Source organism: Larus michahellis, chromosome 2 (assembly GCF_964199755.1).
Source record: "Larus michahellis chromosome 2, bLarMic1.1, whole genome shotgun sequence".
NCBI lineage: Eukaryota > Metazoa > Chordata > Aves > Charadriiformes > Laridae > Larus > Larus michahellis.
In genome coordinates, this window is record NC_133897.1 from 58,246,363 (window position 1) to 58,265,389 (window position 19,027).

General features: G+C 39.9%; 1 protein-coding gene across 1 annotated transcript in view; it reads left to right on the forward strand.

The window, feature by feature from the left end:
- Window positions 1–8,352: 8,352 nt before the first annotated feature.
- STK17A (serine/threonine kinase 17a) overlaps window positions 8,353–19,027 on the forward strand; it is a 28,889-nt gene continuing 18,214 nt past the window's right edge. The window contains exons 1-2 of the mRNA XM_074575625.1: window positions 8,353–8,748; window positions 16,760–16,972. Of these exons, the coding sequence (XP_074431726.1) occupies window positions 8,567–8,748; window positions 16,760–16,972 (395 nt within the window). The 5' untranslated portion in view covers window positions 8,353–8,566. The remainder of the gene's footprint in view (window positions 8,749–16,759; window positions 16,973–19,027) is intronic.

A 19,027-nucleotide genomic window follows, 5' to 3' on the forward strand; every position in this document is an offset into this window, starting at 1 on the left:
AACAGGAGAGAGGGAGGAACCCATCTCCCTTGCCCTGTTATTTAACCTGCCCATTATGCAATTAATTGACTTTGTTGTTGCAGTTATGCATATGCAAGGCATATACCCTTCCTTGTTCACCTTTTGATTCAAATGCTGTTACTCACTCACATAGTCATCTGTGCTCTCCCCAGGTCTGCATTTTCATTTGTAAAACACTGACTGTTAATTACAGAATTTCTAGTTTCATTGTTTTCCCACAGGAAAGACTAGAAGATATTCCGTAGGGCAGATTTACAATGAAATAATCTGTTCAGCTCCTTTACCTCAGTTCCCTTTAAACATGGTGGTGGCTAGATTAAGATATGAAAACAAAGTCAATAGATTTTGAAATGCAAGTCAAAAATGGAATAGCCTGTCACAGCTTTTGCGAATTACAGTTTTGATAGGAGCAATGAATATTGGTAATTTGTACTTTTGGTTTCAGAGGGCCCATATCTTTCTCAAAGTGACTGTCGTGATGGTATTAATGGTAGAGGGAAATGTTTATGAAATCCTGCTGCCATACTAGTATTAAGATGAAGATATGAGAATGAAAACAGGTATTTTAAATCATCAGTAGGTCTTCCACCTTGAAGTAGTCTCACCAACTGTTCAACCACGGAAGCTATGCAGGATTTGATCCAGTACAAACAACAGTACCTTACTGTTAATTGCATCAGGTCTAAACCTTACAAATGCTGTGTCACTTCAGTCTGCAGTACATTACATGAGTGTTCAGTTTCAATCATGTGGCTGTGCATATTCAGAACTTGACCTTTATGTTCTAGGGAGATCCACGGCTATCACAAGGCAAGGAGTGGTCCAAACTACATCTAACATCTAATGGAGAAATCATGAGTTTTGTACAGGTCTGACACAGAGGACTTCTTTCACCCAGTTTGCTCAAGTGCCCATGAACTTTTCAATGAACTGTAGCTAAGGTTTGAGTTCGTAGTCTAGTGTGAGAGACAGCCTGTGGGGAGGGGGGGTGTTTGTTGGGTTTGTGTTTTGTTGTTCTAGTTTCACTGTAACAAATAGCTGACATACCTCTAGTTGAAAACGTAGGATACTGAATTTGGACATGAAAATCAAATAAGAAATAAGCTAAAATACACAGGCACAGAGGATGAGTTAAACTCATCCTTTGCTATTAATCCTGTGACAGTTTATGGAATTCCAGAAGGACAAATTTGACTGGAGATTTGTTTAATTTCTGTTGAAATAATAACTATTTGCCCTGTCTCCATAGTAATACTAATAGGGCTTCCCAGTCAAGATTAAACACTTTCGTCAAATGCAGACCAACAGATCTTTCTACAGCAAATGCGGTGCTTTTTTATTATTATTCTTGCTGTACCTCAGTGTTCGTTATTAAATGAAAAAAACTGACTGCAATATACTAAATCTGGATAGGTTTTTCCAGTTATCACAAGGTCCAAAAGATTGGATTGTTACTTTCTCTCTAGTGAGTCATGTAGTTCCTTTGTTCTAGTAGCAAAACAGATGCCTGTAGATAGTAGATACTAGGTATAGTAAATATTGTACCATTTGCCAAATTCCCTGCAGCTTCCGATTTATCTAACAGAAATGTCTGTTATGGTTTTTGTTAAAGACTACATAAAGTCAATGGCAGGAAAGGTCCTCATTATTGGACTGATTTTGCTTATATTGACAGAAAAATGTCACATGATACTCAGGCTGTGCTTTCTATTCAACCATATCACTATAGAGGAATGTCAATAAAATCACTTTGTTATGGCATTGTGTGGACTGTCTATTGCAAATAACTTATTTTGTAGAGCATGTATTTTACTAGAGTGGGTGGAAACCGGCACTAATGAAAGTCCACGGATTTAAGGAATTGCTCTTCCAGGATCTTACCCTTTCTGACCATTGCATTCAGGCTCTTCCACTGCTTTTGTTCAGTTTCTCAGGGTACGTGTCTAAAACTTGAGGTTCTCCGCACAAGTATGCATAACCAAAGCCCCATGTTCTCCTAGACTACCTTAAGACCAGCCCTGCCCTGAAAGCATGTGAGCTTATTCCTCACCATAGAAAATGTCTGGACAGACAGAAGGACAAGAGAGATGTATATACTACTTACGCATACCTCGCTTCTAGGTGTAATTACTGCATTATAGGTATGAAATGCAAGTGCGAAGATGATTTCTTAATAGCATATGCTGGGTCTGCATTAAGTGTTGACAGCAAATAAATAGCAAGATGCTCTGGCATCCTCAGTATGTCACACCCATTTCTCTACTGCTCGTCACTGTAATATCTCAGGCATGTTTCATTAGCACATTCCAGGATAGATTAACACACCTCAGATACACAGTCAGCAGACCTTGCTGACCATACCTGTTTTCTTACATAAATGGCATGTTGTGAGGGAACACGGTACAATATGAAGGATGGGGAAGCTGAAATATGAGGAGCATTTTTTATAAGGAAAAGTATAAACCTGTGGAAGAGACTCCAATAGAAAGGCTACGCATATCTTGCACAAGACAAATAAGTAGCAAATGGGAAACTATGTCACTGTGACAACTCTTCAGAGACCTTCTGCAGTCAGCACTGCATTTCATCATGTGTGGAAGAGCACAGGTCAACAAGCCCAAGGCCAGCGCTGGCTCTTCTGTGGCAGGGACCATGGTGGTGGCAAGAGTAGCACCCACCCACGCACGTGCTCGACAAATCCGGGTCCCACAGTGCAGCCTTTATTCAAAACTTGTTTCTGTGACTGTGCATGTGTGTGAGGAGGAAGTGGGGGGAGCTGGCATTTGTGATACTGAGATACATTTCTCTGAATTTTTCATATATAGAGGAAGGAAGGAAAAATCAATATTTACTAAAAAGCAGTGAAATGAGCTGCTGATCATTAGGGTACATCAGAGGCGTCAGTTTCTGAAGCGGTGATCCATTTATGTGGCTGGAACTACACCTTTTATGAGAACCCATTCTATGATACACGTTACTGAATTTCTGTTAAAATATAGGAGCAATCCACCTGAAGCCTCCATACATACATCAGATGTCTTTCTTGGCATGCTATCAAAACTCCATAATCCTATAGGATATTAAAAATCAATAATAATACCTTCCCACCCTATGGTAGCAAAGTCATAGGTTTTTTTGCTACAATGGACAATAAATCCACTTGTGGCCTGATGTTCATTCTTGTATAAGAGGCCAGACTGGACAATAGCTGTCATTTCTGGAGAACAATGGAGAGAACAAAGCCACAAAGGATCCACTGTGTCTCCTCTAATCATAAATCTTCCTTGAGCTGCAAAGCCATGCTCTTTTATTATTATTTTAATTTAATTCTGGTAACCTTCAAAATCAATTTTGCCTGAAAACACCTTTCATGGATATATCAAAATGAAGAGTGTGTGGCTTTGTTTGTTTAGTTCCTACCCTCTTGGAATTAAGATTTGAAGAAAAAAAAAGATACAGTATTCTGTCTGAAACACAAGCCCTGATTATTATTTATATTAGGCTTTGGTGTAAAGCACATTTATATGGTTTTAACTCTAGTGTAAATGAAGCTCATCCCCACAGTGCTATGTAGCTCTTTGAGGTTGAATAGAACAGAAGTCACTGGAGAACACAAAGACTGCAACTAATGATGTTTTTTTCCTGAATTTCTGGCATGTAGGATTTCATATAATTAGCTCCTATGGTATAAGAAAACAGTGGAGCTGCATGGGAAAGTGTTCTGTGTCAATGATGATAAACAGTAGTAATACTAAGGTCACTTGCCTTTCCTTCTGTGAAGGCTAGTACACTTTAGGGCCATACCTTCACCTTTCAAATTTTTCAGTAGTAAAATAAAAGACCAGTTTAGGCTATTTTCTTTCCCAGTTACAAAAATAATCAGTTGTAAGAAAACAGGATGCTGTAAATACAGTGTGTGACACTGAAAATCGGTTCAGTCAGTTTCAAAATGGACCACAGACAGCAGTTGAAGAACTATAGTTGGGTGTGATTTCCTAATGCTGGTTTTCCAGTATCAAAAATAAATTGCACATCCTCCTGTTTTTCTGTTTTCAGCACTTAACATGCTTCAGTCCGTAGACAAAGCAGTGTAGGTACCTAACCAGCATGCCACATGGACTCATTGTATTTAGGTAACAGCTTTTCAGGAATGCAGCTGGGGCAGCACTGGAATCTGCTTAGGAACTTTGTTACAAGCTGTGATTTGACTTCAGTACCTCTTAGGTATGTCTTAGTATTAAATCCGATCAGTGATTTTTTAAGAATGATTGAAATTAGTAATACAGATTACTATATAAGATTATACTTACAATGTGTGAGGATATATTTACCAACAGCTTTGGCATCTTTGGCAGTTGAATATAAACTTCCTTGCTTTTGACATGTGAGTTAACAGCTTTAGTGATTCACACATTGATTAACAGAACAGGGACCTTAGAGTTTAACACTTACTACTAAGCACACAATACAGCTTTTGAACATCATAATTGTGCTTCAACTACATATTTCAGTCCTCCTAATGTACAAAGTTGAACAGGTTATCTTTATGCTCTGGACACAGACATAAAATAAGTAGTGATGCACCCTGGATTTTGTAACGTGTAGTCTACCTGATTTGTGAAAGATGAATCAGTCTTTGGGACTGCCTTGACACTGCAGAGAAACTGTGAAAGTGATCTGAGGAACACCCAAAAGAATGCGTGGGGACCCATATGATGTATTTTCCAACTCATAAATTAATGTTATTATAATATATGTAAAACTCATATTCAAATGGAAATTTCTGCAAAGTATGAACCTGTGAAAATATCTGGAAAGGTTACTCTTAGATTCTGCAAGCACAAGTTTATTCATCTGTCCTAGAAATGATGAAATCAAACACTATGAGCAAAAAAGAGGCATACATATTATTGCCACATGAGCGGCACTTTATATTAAACCTCTCACAAACATAAAAAAAATTCAACAAAACTGGCACTGATGATGCCTAGTGCTGCCACTTAGTGGAGCTGTGCCTTCCTTCCTTAATTTGGAAAAGTGGAGATTTTTTTTGTTGTAGCTTGTAAGAAACCTCAGTTTGTACAGCATGGGAATGTTTTTCAGTGGTGCTGGGTACTTGGAACTCTCGTGTAAGTGCCTTTACATGACGACAAGAAGCATTTGCGGAACACAGGAGCGAAGCACCTCAGGTGAGGAATGTGTACTCTTCTTTTCTTGCTGCCTCATATATAAAACAATCACATCAAAGAAGTAGCTCATCAATGCAAAAAAGATAGTTTCATATGGAACTTAAGCAGCCTGCAGAAATTGCAGCCATAGAAGATCATGTTTTTCTGTCATTACAGAAACTGAAAGGATGAATTTAGCACCTGAAAACCAATCTTAAGTTATGTGTGCCGATTAGTGAGTTAGATTTCATGTTTCTGTTATAAACAGGCCATGATGATGATGATTATTTAAGGTAACCCATCATGTACAAGAGGAACGTCCTGTGAAGATCAAGCTAGATTTACTGATGTAACTTAGCAAAGCTTATGTCCCTATGCAACAAGTTTGATCCACCTCTTCAGGGCAAAACTGAAATCGCGCTTTCACTCCAGCGCACACAGACATAAATTGAGGACGTTTTTTTTTTAAACAGAGTACCTGTGGTAGTGTCTTCCACTTCACCTCCTGCTTCCTAGCTTGCAAGCCAAACACAGCTCATGAGAATGAATTCCTTGGATGCTACTGGCAGAAAATGAAAAAAAAACAAACAACATATTGACATATAAACCAGTTAATGTTTTCTGTACAAGCAGAAATCAATGTTTCTAATGCCACCTTGGTGCAATTGAGCATATGACAGCTAATAATGTTTCAATGATTGAAGCCAAATATCCAAACAGGAAAAAAACATACGTATTTTTTCAGTACATAACATATGAGAGTAGCCTAGATATGTCTGTTAGCTTATCTCTAAATAAATCAAGCATTGGTCATATCCGCATATGTTTCTCCTTGTATGGAGAGCACATATAAGCTCATGCTGCAGAATTTAAGACTAAGATCAGTGCTGGTTTAATAAACAGGGAAGCCATAAAACTTAAGTTTATTCTTTCTACGGGGAAAATTTAAATTAATACAGCATATATCAACTCCATAATACTCTGGTACAACAGAGCAAATCATGGTCTGTGCTATGGCTAGTGCATAGTCAAGTGGAAAAAGATTTTATTTCGGTCAGTCTTCAGGACAGTAAAGCACATTTTTTCTTTTTGTTATTGTCCTCCTATTCTGTGGATAATTCTTTTTAAGAATGCAACAAATCCGTCTTCCTGTTATATTAAGACACTGAACTTCTCATGTCTTTGGTGGTATTTTCTACCCTATGGAAGAAAAATAGATAAACTTACATACTATATGGAGTGAAAGTCCTTCCAGATAATCAGAAGCTATATATTCAAAAGTCTCCATAAGTTAGATAAAAATATGTCTTAAATTGATCTGAATAAAATAACTGTATGTGGAAAAAGATGTAAGGCCATGTTTTGTGTTATACAGAATCAACTTCTAGATTTTTAATGGCATTTAAGAATCTAAAATTTATAATTTATTTTAAAATATGGCCAGAGAACTTTAAATAGCCAAAAGTATTTTCAGGAAGGTCTGTTCGTATTCCAGAATCAGTAATTGCACTCCTTTCCATAAATTTTTTCCCCTCGCCCCCCCCTCCAGGAAAATGTGATTGTGAAAGTAAGTAAAGAAGTAGAAAATATCACAAGAATTAAGGATCTGAAACCTTCATTTAGGATTAACATACTTTAAAGGTACAATCTGTTTTTCAGGCAACAACCTTTTCTCTGTAGTAAATGCCTCTGATACGTACTTTCAGATGTAACAATTTCTAAACCCTTGTTTAATCCAAATTTTATTTTTCAGCAGTAACATTCTGGCCCTGCTACAGCATAAACAACACTCTGAGTGGAAAGCACATTGACACTGCAAGTCTTGAACTCTCCATTACCCATTTACTGGTTCTGAAATTTATTCCCAAACTACTTATTTCTGCAAATGGGATTTGGTGTTGAGTGAATGAGGGAATTCCAGAAAAATGCCTTGTCAGCAATTGTACTCCCATCCCTGATCAATGACCAGGGTTTGGGCTGAATCCTTTCCTGTATGTTGGCCTGCTTCTTCATTAGTCTCTTCTCCTTCATGCTCTGGATATTGGCAGGCAATGGCAGGGAGATTCTGTGCCACAGCACTGCCTTGATAAACTACTGCCATGCAGAACAGATCTCTTAAATGTACATTAAGTAAGCCGGATGGTCAAGAGCTTCTGAAGTGAGAGGAATACAGCCATTTCTCAATCCATGAGACAACTTCCACCACCCTGGACAAACGGATGTCTGGGAGGCAGTTCCTACACACCTCATAAAGACATGTGGAGCTCAGGCATGCATGGAGGAGAGGAGTCAAGTACACCACAGCAGTGGGAAGGCCTTAATTGGAGCTTATGCCTTAGACACCACAGAGGCCAAGGTTTCACTAGGTGGGCTCAGGTGTACCTGTCCCTTTCAGAGCTGCCGCTGCCCCTCTTGTCATAGAATGTGCTGGGTTGGAAGGGACCTTTAAAGGTCATCTAGTCCACCCTCCCTGCAGTAAGCAGGGACATCTTCAACTAGATCAGGCTGCTCAGAGCCTCGTCAAGCCTTGAATGTCCCCAGGGATGGGGCCTCCACCACCTCTCTGGGCGACCTGTTCCAGTGTCTTACCACCCTCATTGTAAAGAACTTCTTCCTCATGTCTAATCTAAACCTACCCTGCTCTAGTTTAAAACCATTGCCCCTCGTCCTATTGCTACGTGCCCTTGCAAACAGCCCCTCCCCAGCCTTCCTTCCTGGCCTGGCCTTCCTTCAGCCTTGCATCCCAGTGTCCCCACTGCGGGCCTGAGCCCTGTTTCCCCACAAGGCCATGCCCTTCAGGACCAGCTCTTGCCGTTTCACCTCAGGACTCGCCCTTTTGATGTGTCCCCCCCGCTCCCTCAGGGGCACACCTCAGCGCCCGGAGGCCGAGTGCCCTGGGTGGCGGCAGGCGCGAAGAAGAAAAGTCCGCACGAAGGGCGCTACCCCGCCCGCCACCAACCCGTCGCTTGGGTACCCACCTCGGCTTTAGCAGCGTTTAAATCTCGCCACTTTGCGGGAGGGGCCCGCCGCCCCCCGCCTCCTCTCACCCACCGCCCCCCACACACACGCACTCACACACACAGACCCCAACGGCCGCCAGCAGGGGGCGCTGCCCAACCGTCCCTCCCGGCGGCGCGCGGCGCCACGCCCCGCCCCTCCCTCCCCTCCGCCAAGGTGAGGCGTTAAAGGGCGGGGCCCCGCGCCCGCGCCCCGCCCCTCGGCCCGGCGCGTGTTGCCCGCCGCCCTCCTCCAGCAGCGGCAGCGGCTTCGCCCCGAAGCCCTGAGGGGAGCCCAGCCCGGCGGAGGGGTCCACCGAGACGGGAAGGAGAGAAGGGGAAGGAAGGCGTCCCCCCTTGCTGAGGGAGAAGCCCCGCGCCATGAGTCCCGAGGAGAAGCCGCCACCCAGCCGCTCCCGCGGTGACCGGCCGCCACCGCCACCTCAGCCCGCTGCCGGCCGAGGCCGGCGGCGAGGCGGCTTCCTGACGGAGATCCGCACGCCCATCCGCACCGAGCCCTTCCAGGAGCGGTACAGCCTCAGCCCCGGCAGGGAGCTTGGCAGGTGAGCGAGGGCGAGGTCCCCGGAGTGCTCCCGCGGAGGTGGCAGGAGGTGTCCCCCGCCGGATCGGGTCGCCCCAAGCGGAGCCCGCCGCTTGGCTGCCGGCGGTGGGGTGGGGGGGGAGCAGGGCGCGGAGTCGATGCCTTCCCTCCGTTCTACCTCTCCTCCCCGCTGCCCGCCGCTGTTTCCACCTGCTGCCCCTGCCGCCCCGTTTGAGCAGAAGGGGATGAGAGCGAGGAAGGGGGAGCCGGGGGGGATCGCTGCCCTCCCAGTGCTAGAGCCGCCTTCAGCGGCATCCTTTGCTGGCCTCGCCATCGGCTCCTCGGACGTGCCCGTGGCGCTGGCCGGGCAGAGTTTGGCTTGGCTGGAAGGGGTGCTGGGAGGGCGGCTGTCAGCGCAGCTGTGCCCCAGCTGCTGGCCACGGCTGGGCGTCCCTCCTTCTAGCCAGCAAGTCATCCTCAGCCTCCTTCAGCTGGTTGGGAAGATACTGCGCTCTTCCCTGGGAGCCGGTGTGGAGCAGAGTATTGCTCTGGATTTCCATTGGAGACAGAAACCTGCCCTCCCCTTTTTTTTTTTCTTTTTTTCTTGAGCCTTGTAAGCTGTGATATGGGGAAAAACAAATCTAGAGGAGACTAGTTTGTGGCAGCTTATGCTTGAGAATAATCTACTGGTGGAACTTTTCAAAGAGGTAAAAAGCAAACTGGTTAAAATACTTGTTTTTGGAAGTGACTCCACATGTAAAGTTGAATCAATGTATAATTTCAACACCTGACAGATAGCAAGCAATGTTTGAGGCAGAAGGTCTCATTAAAAGGTTTTTGTGTCTCGGGAACTATATATATGGAATTTCAGCACCACTAAACCAGTGTTTTTGTCTGAAATTGTGACTTATGAAAAGAATGATAGTATTCTTACTTATAATCACGTGTACATCTAAAGAGTACTCAGATAAAAAAGAATAGATGAAATACTATAGGATATTCAGAAAGATACATTCCTTAATATACGTTCTTTTACAAGTTGTGATAGCTGCATAGCTCAGTTTATACAGCAGCAAAAACAACTCCTTTGGAGTGAAAGAGGAGTTTCAAAACAAATATAGCTGCTCTAAGTGCCTCTAACAAATTTTTACGTTGACTAGGTGTTAGCTTAATGCTCACTTACTAACTCTGTTGTACTAATAGAATAATACCTGTTTAAACATAGTGGCCTAAAGCATTCGCATGGGAAGCAGGTGGGAGAAACATCCCACAGAGTGAGAAAGCTGCTTTTATCATGATGTGACCACAATGTCTAGGGCCTGGAAACTGAAGCTGACTAAATGCGGGCTACAAAACAGTCTAAATTCTAAGCAACAGTCAAAAAGGTGTAGCAGCAGTGTAGCACAGGGTGTTCTGGTATCACTGCTGCTCAGGGTTTTTTATTTGAAGATCAGATGACTTTTCAGAAAATATTTTACAGCTCTGCCATGGAGTGAAAGCTCTTGGAGATGGATGATATTAATTGGCCTAATCAGAAAATAGACTAGATGAAGCTTCCTCCTGGCACACAAAAGTACAACTGAAATGATTAGCTTTACACTATGAACAAGAACTAAGTACTACAGCAAATCTTAGTCTGCAGTTTAAACAAGTATATCTCAGCATGGCTTTTTGTGTGCAGTCATTTTTGACCAGAAATACATTTAAAGGTGACCTTTGCATGGAGGTTGTGATTTTTGTACCTGTAGTTATGTTAAAATGAGTTAAGTGACTGTGTTTGTCTTGGTTTTGTGCAACAGTTGCACATATTTTGGTTCAGTCTACCTTTTTCTGTCCTCAGCTTGATGAGTGTTTTCACTGTCTTCTCTCTTAGAATATAGAAATCTATACATTTGAAAGTAATGTATGTTCTTGGGTTTTCTATTCAACAATTTTGAATGGTTACTTTTTTACTAAATTTTAATTTTTAAAGAAAAGTAGATACTTCAGCTCAAATACTCCTATTAAAAAAAATTCTTTGCTAACTCATTGTGGCAAAGCATAGGCAGTAAATGGAAAGCCAAGTCTCTCTGCCACTTGTCTCTGTCATTTTATTGATAATATATGCTTAGCAGAAATTGTTTCACTTTTATCTGTTCATACAGTGTGTAAGTCTCCACTTACGGGTAGAGTTTATCTTTACAAAGGACTTGGACAAATTAGCACCCAGGTATGACAGCTTTTTGTCTCGGATGAAAAGCAGTCCTTGTGCAAACAACATAGTCTATTTTAATTCTAATTTGGTAGCTGAATTTCTGATGAAAATGTTTATATACTCTGTATTGTCCACCCCACTTTCCAGAATTAGGGAAACAATTTAAAAAATAAACTTTAGATACATGTTTTGAGAATAACAGCGTTTGTATAAATTAAGTTTAAAACTGACAGCAGGGAGAGAAATGAAAGCAGATTTAGCACCATTGCTGAGAGTAAGGCTGTTGCACAAACTCAGCCAGGTTTTTATGCTCTTTGGCCTCTGATCCAGTCAGTCAACAGTCAACATATGTCTGTTGAACTCACCGTGGCACTTGGGGCCCCTGTTCCCTTGTCACCTATGTGTTGAGGAGTTGGGAAGAGGAGGGAACATGGTAAAACACTGAGGTGGTGTAGTTCTAGCAGTGCAGGGCAGGGAAGTGCTGGGGCTGCTGGCCCGACTGTGTGTTAGAGGTGAGAGTCCTGGGGAGGTATTGCTGAAAGTCGTAGATGAGCCTGGGAGGAACCTGGTCACAGTGTCACTGGAGGGACTTGGGTGCAAAGCCATAGGAAATCAGCCTTCGTTAGTTCTGCTCATGGGGAAAGAACTGCTTTGAGAATGCAAATCTTATGTCTTCAAAAGGCTACTGCCTCATTCAGTAGCTGAGCAGACATTGGCAAGCCTATTGAAATACAGCTGCTAGGAAAAACAGGTTAATTTAGGAAAAATACCAAGAACTTGGTTATAATGGCTACTCTGGAAAGGAAATTATTTTAAGTTGCTTATGATGACATGGAAATGGCAGATTCTTTAAATTAAATGTGTTAATTAACGAAATTTTGGGCTAGTCTTCACAGCCTTATTAATTTTACTGTCCCAAAATCAGAATGTTATGACACAAATCTTCATTTGCATGTTTAAAATCAAACTTACTTCAGATAGATGTTCTAAGGGTGCTACTTCTCATCAGCTCACTCAGACTTAAGTGTTTTCAGACGATGCTAGCTTGCATTAGGTTAGTTTGAAGTAGTGTAACCTTTGCAGAGGACAAGATACCAATTGCTTAACTCTTCTTCCCCTTATCATCTGCGCTTAAGCCATAATTGTACTGTAAAATGGGGAACAATACATTTTGTATTACTTAGAGCTTCTTTAAGGAGTCTAGCATAATTGTATTTAGTTGCTTTACTCTTTTACCTCAACAAAAGCCTCCTAACTAATAGCACACAAAATATTTTTAGACTATTAGTTAATTCTTCAGCTCATTGATGGAATATTGCACTCTTTTTATGTAAAACAAGCTATGCATATATTGGAAGTTATCCTTTGTGTACAGAAAATAATACTTCTAAGTCCAGAGCTGCGTTAGAGGAAGGCATAAATGACTAGCCTGGCTTTCTTCTCACTGGAAGGTGTAACGGTCACCTTAAATGGTTGCTCTAAAATAAGCAGTCTTCTGCTAGCAAAATTTATACAGCGTGTACAAGTAAATGTATGTCTAGTGCAATTCAGTTGATTCTTCCCATTCCTGTTTTTTTGTTTAAGCAGACAAGGTCATTTTCCACACAGAGCTAAAAATAACAAGTATTTTAATCATTTAAGGAGACTGAACAGAATAATAAGGAAATATTTTTTGTTTCTCACTAGCAACCTGACTGTAGTTTCATGTGTGGATAACCCGTGTCTTGATTTATATCTTTTTTCCACAAACTCTGGCATCAACTTGCTTATTTCTCAGGTAGCTTTCAGTAACAGGCATCTTGGTGGTATGTGATACAGTTCTATGCATCAGTAAGAATGTATACACTATCACGCTTCTGTCCTCAACTGCTCTTGGCAGTAGCACAGCTAGGGTGAAACAGTTGTGGAACTAAGTGAAAGTGGAAAAGAGGTGAAAATGAAGAATTGCAAGTAGTTGGTTCCACCATTTGAGAATAAATGTATGTGAGTAAATTATTCATCAGAAAAGGAATCCCCACACCTTGCTGTTTGGAAATCAAAAATTGTAGGGGAAAAACTCCCACACTTCAGGAAAAAATTTTGATATTAGTTATGTAATAAATTGCATATAGTTTTGTGGATCTCAGAAGAGTTTTCTGAACTTCATGAAAAGTAAATATCTTCAGAGGAATTGCTGTTATTCCTGCATTTGTTATAGTGACAGTGTTTTTTAGGTCACTTTAAAAATAGTCATTAAAATAAGGTTAGTCCTCTGTTCTTTTGAGACAACCAAAGTTAACTGGTGCGACATAAATGTTCCTGCTTATCTGATTTGACATTTAGTTTGTGATTTGAGGCTTTTCCTTCAAGCCATAATGTATGCCAGATGAAACAATGCTAATTCTGTTGGCAATCTGAAAGATGACATTGAGCTTCTTTGTAATCAGATATGATTTATCTTAAATCATAATTCTTGAATGAGACTCTTGTGAAGACTGGAAAATACTTCTAGTTTCCTATTCATGTCTCCCTTCAAAGCATTTTTGTTTGTGTTTTGGATGACTGGCAGTCAGTTTTTAACTTTAGAAATACGCATTAAGTATTTCCTCTCAAAATTCTTCTTCCTTCAATGCGGTGTTCTCACTGCTAGCTCATCTCAATACACCTAAGTTAGCAATGCTCTGTTATAATACTATCTTCACACTTTAATAGATTTGTTTTTTATAAGGAGTTTTGAAAAGCAAGACTTTAAGAAAAGCAAAAATGAAGCGTATGCAACGTGTACTTCATGGGAAAGCTTGTTTATATCTCTCTTATCTACTGTTCTGTCTCTATCAAAAGAGAAGTCTTTACCAATTTATCTTTTGGCTTAACCATACAATGGATGGTATCTTTGGATCCTAGCTCTGAAATTTGTCTTATACATGAATCTAGATTGCTGCACTGTAATTACTTTTATTAGTTATAAACATCAGTTTTGTCAAGTTTGATCTTTTTGGGGATTGTATTTAGAAAAGATGGGTTCTACAGGCAGTAGTTATAATAGGTCTAATTATAAGTATAACCATAAAGAATCTGGGCAGGATTCTTCATCTTAAACAACTAAGAATTAGTATTTGTCAGCTGGCTAAACTCCCGTGTAACCTGTCCTTTTAATTACGTCACCTATCAGGCTTCTGGCCAGCTCAGCTAAACAGGACATGTGTGGCCACACACAGTGGTGGTTCTTGCTGCCCTGTGAATACTGTTTTATTTCCATAGTGACTAATGTGCGATGAATCGGCAGCATTGGTACTCATTAGGCTAATTAACTTGCTTCCAGATAGATTTTGTATGTAATGCAAAACAACAATGTGCTTCTTGAAAGCTATATTATAGAGATTTCAAACTTTTCTAAACTACTTTCTCTAGGTCCTTCACAAGCACTAGAATTAAAAGCTTTTGACTCTGCACTAAGGCGACATTCAACTGGAAGGAAACTGTGCATTCAGGGACTAATTAAGAAAAATAGAGAAGGCTGAACCCAGGGGTCTAGGTTTTTGGTGTAAAGGTTTAGTATCTACCAGGTATTAAAATAACTTGCTGTTAAAGGGTTTGTCTGTTAGTCTCTCAAATAATTTTTATCTGTTGGGGTTTTTTTCTTACCAGTATAGTCCCTAGGGTTTTTTTCCTGTTGCCTTTCTTTTTGGTGCTAAAAACTTAACGCATGGATTTTAACACTTTTCATAAATGCACAACTTTATGTTGTACATGAATCATACAGATGCATGTCTTTGTTTACAATAACTTAAAATCCTTTTAATTGGCTATTTAAGGAAGGTTGCTCTATCGTGGTTAGGATTGCAATACTGGAGGGATGTTTATACTTGTAGCTGAAACACTAATGTCACAAGCTTCCTAGAAATCTACCTAAAAGGAACACTGTCCTTGCAATATATTTGGAATCAGGAGCACTGTTAGCACAGTCATATTGTTTCTCGATGGGCTGGCTCTACTACACATTTTCATTATTTCTTCCAACATTTTTTTGATAGATGTGTACCATGGACCTAGCAGGTTGTTGGACTTTAGGTGTCTGTTCCTCCTGTGGTGTTCTGTGGTAACTCTATATTAAGCAACACATTTTGTAGTGATCTTTTGACCACACCTTCCTAGTGCTGCAAAATCTTATGATAGTGTTTTCATCTATTTGCAAAGCTATAATATTATCTTAAAGTATATATTATTAAGAACTTTCTCAAAAAAACCCTGGATTCAAGACATTGAAAGCATATTCTCACCATTTGTCTGCTTTCACAGACATCTGGGCTGTGCACTGATATAGTCTTAATACCTGTTGTGCTGTAGATAATGTGTGCTTATGCAAAATATTATTCCTAGAGGAATAACTGTGGCTGAATCAGCGGTTACAAGGCAGATTATTTTAGTGAGATTGCCTAGCAAATACCTGCTTTGTGGGATCTTATTTGACTTAATTCATTTAGACTGGGTAATTTTGAAACAAATGCCTATTATAAGTTAGCTGACCACAACTTCTTTAGCAGTTACATTTCATGGATAGCAGTCTGCTAATAGGTTAGGAGCTGTGAGAGTGAAAACTTTGACATGAGCTGAATTAGGTAAATCTGCGAACTGCAGCTTGGAGATAGGAGAGGCAAAGCCCATGTAATTGTATTCCAAACCAGATGAGGACCCCTATTTTAGTTTCGGCAACCCTACAATCAGTTAAAGAATCAGAATAAAGACCTCCAAGCTATTCCTGCAGCTTTCTAAGAAAATTTTTACATATAAATAAAAAAAGATCATTTTGATGGACATTATACTTGTATGGTAAGAACTAAAATAAGATTGCTGTACTTATGAGAATTCACCATTGCATTAGATGACAGATAATTAATAGACCTTTTCAGTCTAAAAATCCATGCTGTGTGAATGGAACAGAGTGGAGCAGGTGTCGTGGGACTCTTGCAAGAAGTTTAGAGCAGATGCTTCAGTCCAGAATGCTGTGAAGGAAGTCTTCTGACGTAAGTGCTGCAGTGTGGTTTTAGCTAGCCTGCTGGCTTGGTGTAACTCATCGGTTGTGTGTTTTGTCAGAAATGACGCTCATTAATGTGGGTTAAGTACTCTGCTCAGTTCTGCTCAGTGTGTGTTTGTATTCACATTATCACTGTCGCAAAAATTTTGTTAGAAAGCTTTATGTTGGTCAAGCTGCTTGACCACTTCTCACTTATACAGTGAGACCAAGAGTAAGGGATTTTGAGAACTGGTAAACGATCAAAAAACTCTGTCTGTTATCATTTGAGACATGCTGAAAATACTAAGTGCCATTCTTGACAATGTAGAGCAGAGTCTGGTTATTACATGGCAAATGGAGCAGGATTTTGAGCAGTTATTCAATAAGAGCGCTGGTTGCTGTTGCCTTGAATACGGTGGGATACTTTAGAAAACAATAGATGGGCAAGTACTGAGGTTATTGTAACATAGTCACAGAAAGCATAAATAGCCTGTTTGTACACTTTGGTTTCTGCCAGCTTTTTTAATGAAAGGTTTGAAGATACCTTAATCTTGCAAACTAGCACAGCTTGTTTATTCTGTATTTTTGAAATCCATGTTCCTTGAATCAATGGGTTTAAGTCTTTATTTTTAATAGAGGTTAAATTACATTCTGGCTTGTGATGTTCCTAACTTAAGTGTAGGGATTATCACTCAGCAAGGCGTCTTTCTAAATTTGCAACATATTTTAAATGTGTTCATTAATAGTGATTTAGTTCAACTTTCCTGTAATCTTAATTTATAATGGACATACTGATGTTGTTACTAAGGGACTTAATTTTCATTTAAAATTCTTCTTTCATTTCAGAGGAAAATTTGCAGTGGTGAAGAAGTGTATCCAGAAAGACACTGAAAGAGAGTTTGCAGCAAAATTCATGAGAAAAAGAAGAAAGGGCCAAGACTGTCGGATGGAAATAATCCATGAAATCGCAGTCCTTGAGCTGGCACAGTGCAATCTTTGGGTCATTAACTTGCATGAAGTTTATGAAACTGCAACAGAGATGATTTTAGTCCTGGAATAGTAAGTACTAGTAATAATTCCCGAATAACCTTCTGCAGTGTTTACTTAAAACAAATAATGTAAAAGTGCTGTGTGTCAATATGTACAATGTGAAAAGATTTTATTGCTTGCCTGTTACACTCGCTTGAGTTCAAAAAGAATTCCTAAGAAAATCAGTATTACAATAAGTTATGTGCAGTCTTGTTAAGTACTGCAGATTATCATAAATTTTTCCAATTATGTAGTATCTTTCAAAGCTGAACTGTAATTTACGTAGTCTTTAGTGAAATACGAACTCTCCATGCTCCCTACTTGTAAAAGAGGAAGAGGAAAGAAGCAATGGGTATCTATTAAAAAACTTATTTCATTGAAGTTTATTTCATTGATGGGGTAAAATCTGGGGTTTTTTACCAGTTACGAAAAAGGTATTGAAAGCAACATCATTGTTAGAAACTATAAAAACCCCTACGATCTACAATGAAAAGCTCTCTAAATCATTATCTTTTGGGGTAAGAAAAAAAGTAGGAGGATTCAGACCTAGAATAGTTTCTTTCAAATGATGTTTAACTTGTGACTACCTTTGTCCTGCCTTGAGTTTGTCCAGATGGGAGTTTCTGCAGCTGTTGTGACTGTTCATCTAAAGCACCAGTGGCTTAAATATTTGATGTCTAGGTTCCAAGAGACAGACAAATGCTTGTTGCTATTGAACTCTGTTAAGATCCTGCTCAAGCTCTATGGATTTTAAATAATTAGGAGAGGAACAGTGAGGCTTGATAGTTCAGAAGTGACTTAATCTGCTAAGATAAATCTAGTTTGTACAGTTCTTTTTTTCCTCTTTGATAAGAAAAAATGAATGGTAAGAAATCTTGTGTCCTGATCTGATCTTGTTTAGAAGTCAAAAGAAACTGTATCTTTAAAGTTCAGTGGAATGGAATGAGACACTGTCTGTTAAGGCAAACTTCCTTCTAGAACACATTTTTTCAACTGCATTGTGCCCTTACAGAATTAATGATTTATGAAGTATTCAAGTACCTGTTATAATGCAAAGGTGTGACAGGGCTTCTAGAGCTTTAACTGCTGTTACTGAAGCCTCATAAATACAGGCTTTAAACACTATAAACGCTAGCAGCACAAATGTAGCTAGAATACACTTTAAATTTCTGGATCCTGTAGGGATATAACACAAGTGGTGGAATCCAAAGCTTGATATGAGCAATGGGCTTTGTGATATTATAAAGTAAGATTGCTAGTTTTGTTTTAGAACTCAATTCTCATACAATTGCAAAACATTTTTAATCCAAAATATTAACTAGGTTGTTCAGTAATTAGCAACATTATTGTTTTTATATGCATCATACCTTCTTTCAGATAAATAGCTGTGTATTAGAGTTGTAAATTATAATAACAGTCTTTCCCTGACTTCAGCAAATATGTCTGGATGCTTCTTTAATGTCAGCATGTTCCAGAGACATGTTGCAACAAAACAGGTATGAATGTTAGTAAATTTCTGACATTCTGTATGCAGAGAATTAAAGAACATATCTTGACTGCAAGCTTCTCTAGGGCATTTCAGTCTCTATTAAGCTTGATGGTCTGTGCAGCAGATCTTTATCTTGGGAAGGAGAAAAAAAATACTTAATTGTTGGCCACTAACTTTATCTGCTAAGGTTTTAAAGTTTCTTGTCTTGATGTTGAATCTGTCAGGAGGACTGGGGCAGGGGGGACAGACACACACAACAACTAGAGCTTTGCCTTCATGAAGAGAATACTAATGCTACATGGAGGATTGTCTTTCAAGCAGTATCAATTTTTGACAGAAAACAAACTTAAAATTGGTCCCTAACTGTTAATATTAAGTTCTGAGCAATGTGAAGCAATGAGGCATTAGTGTTGGCTTCAGCTGTAGGATAGCAAATTGGTGTCTGCCTGCATCCACCCTGGTGACAGTCTCTAGCTTCTGTTTGTTGGCACAAGACCTCAAACAGGATTTGAGTAGGAGTTGAAGGGGTAAGTAAGTCTGATGGGGTAGTATGTAAAGCCTGGAATTAATCTGTGAGTCAGTTGTGTTTCTGTATA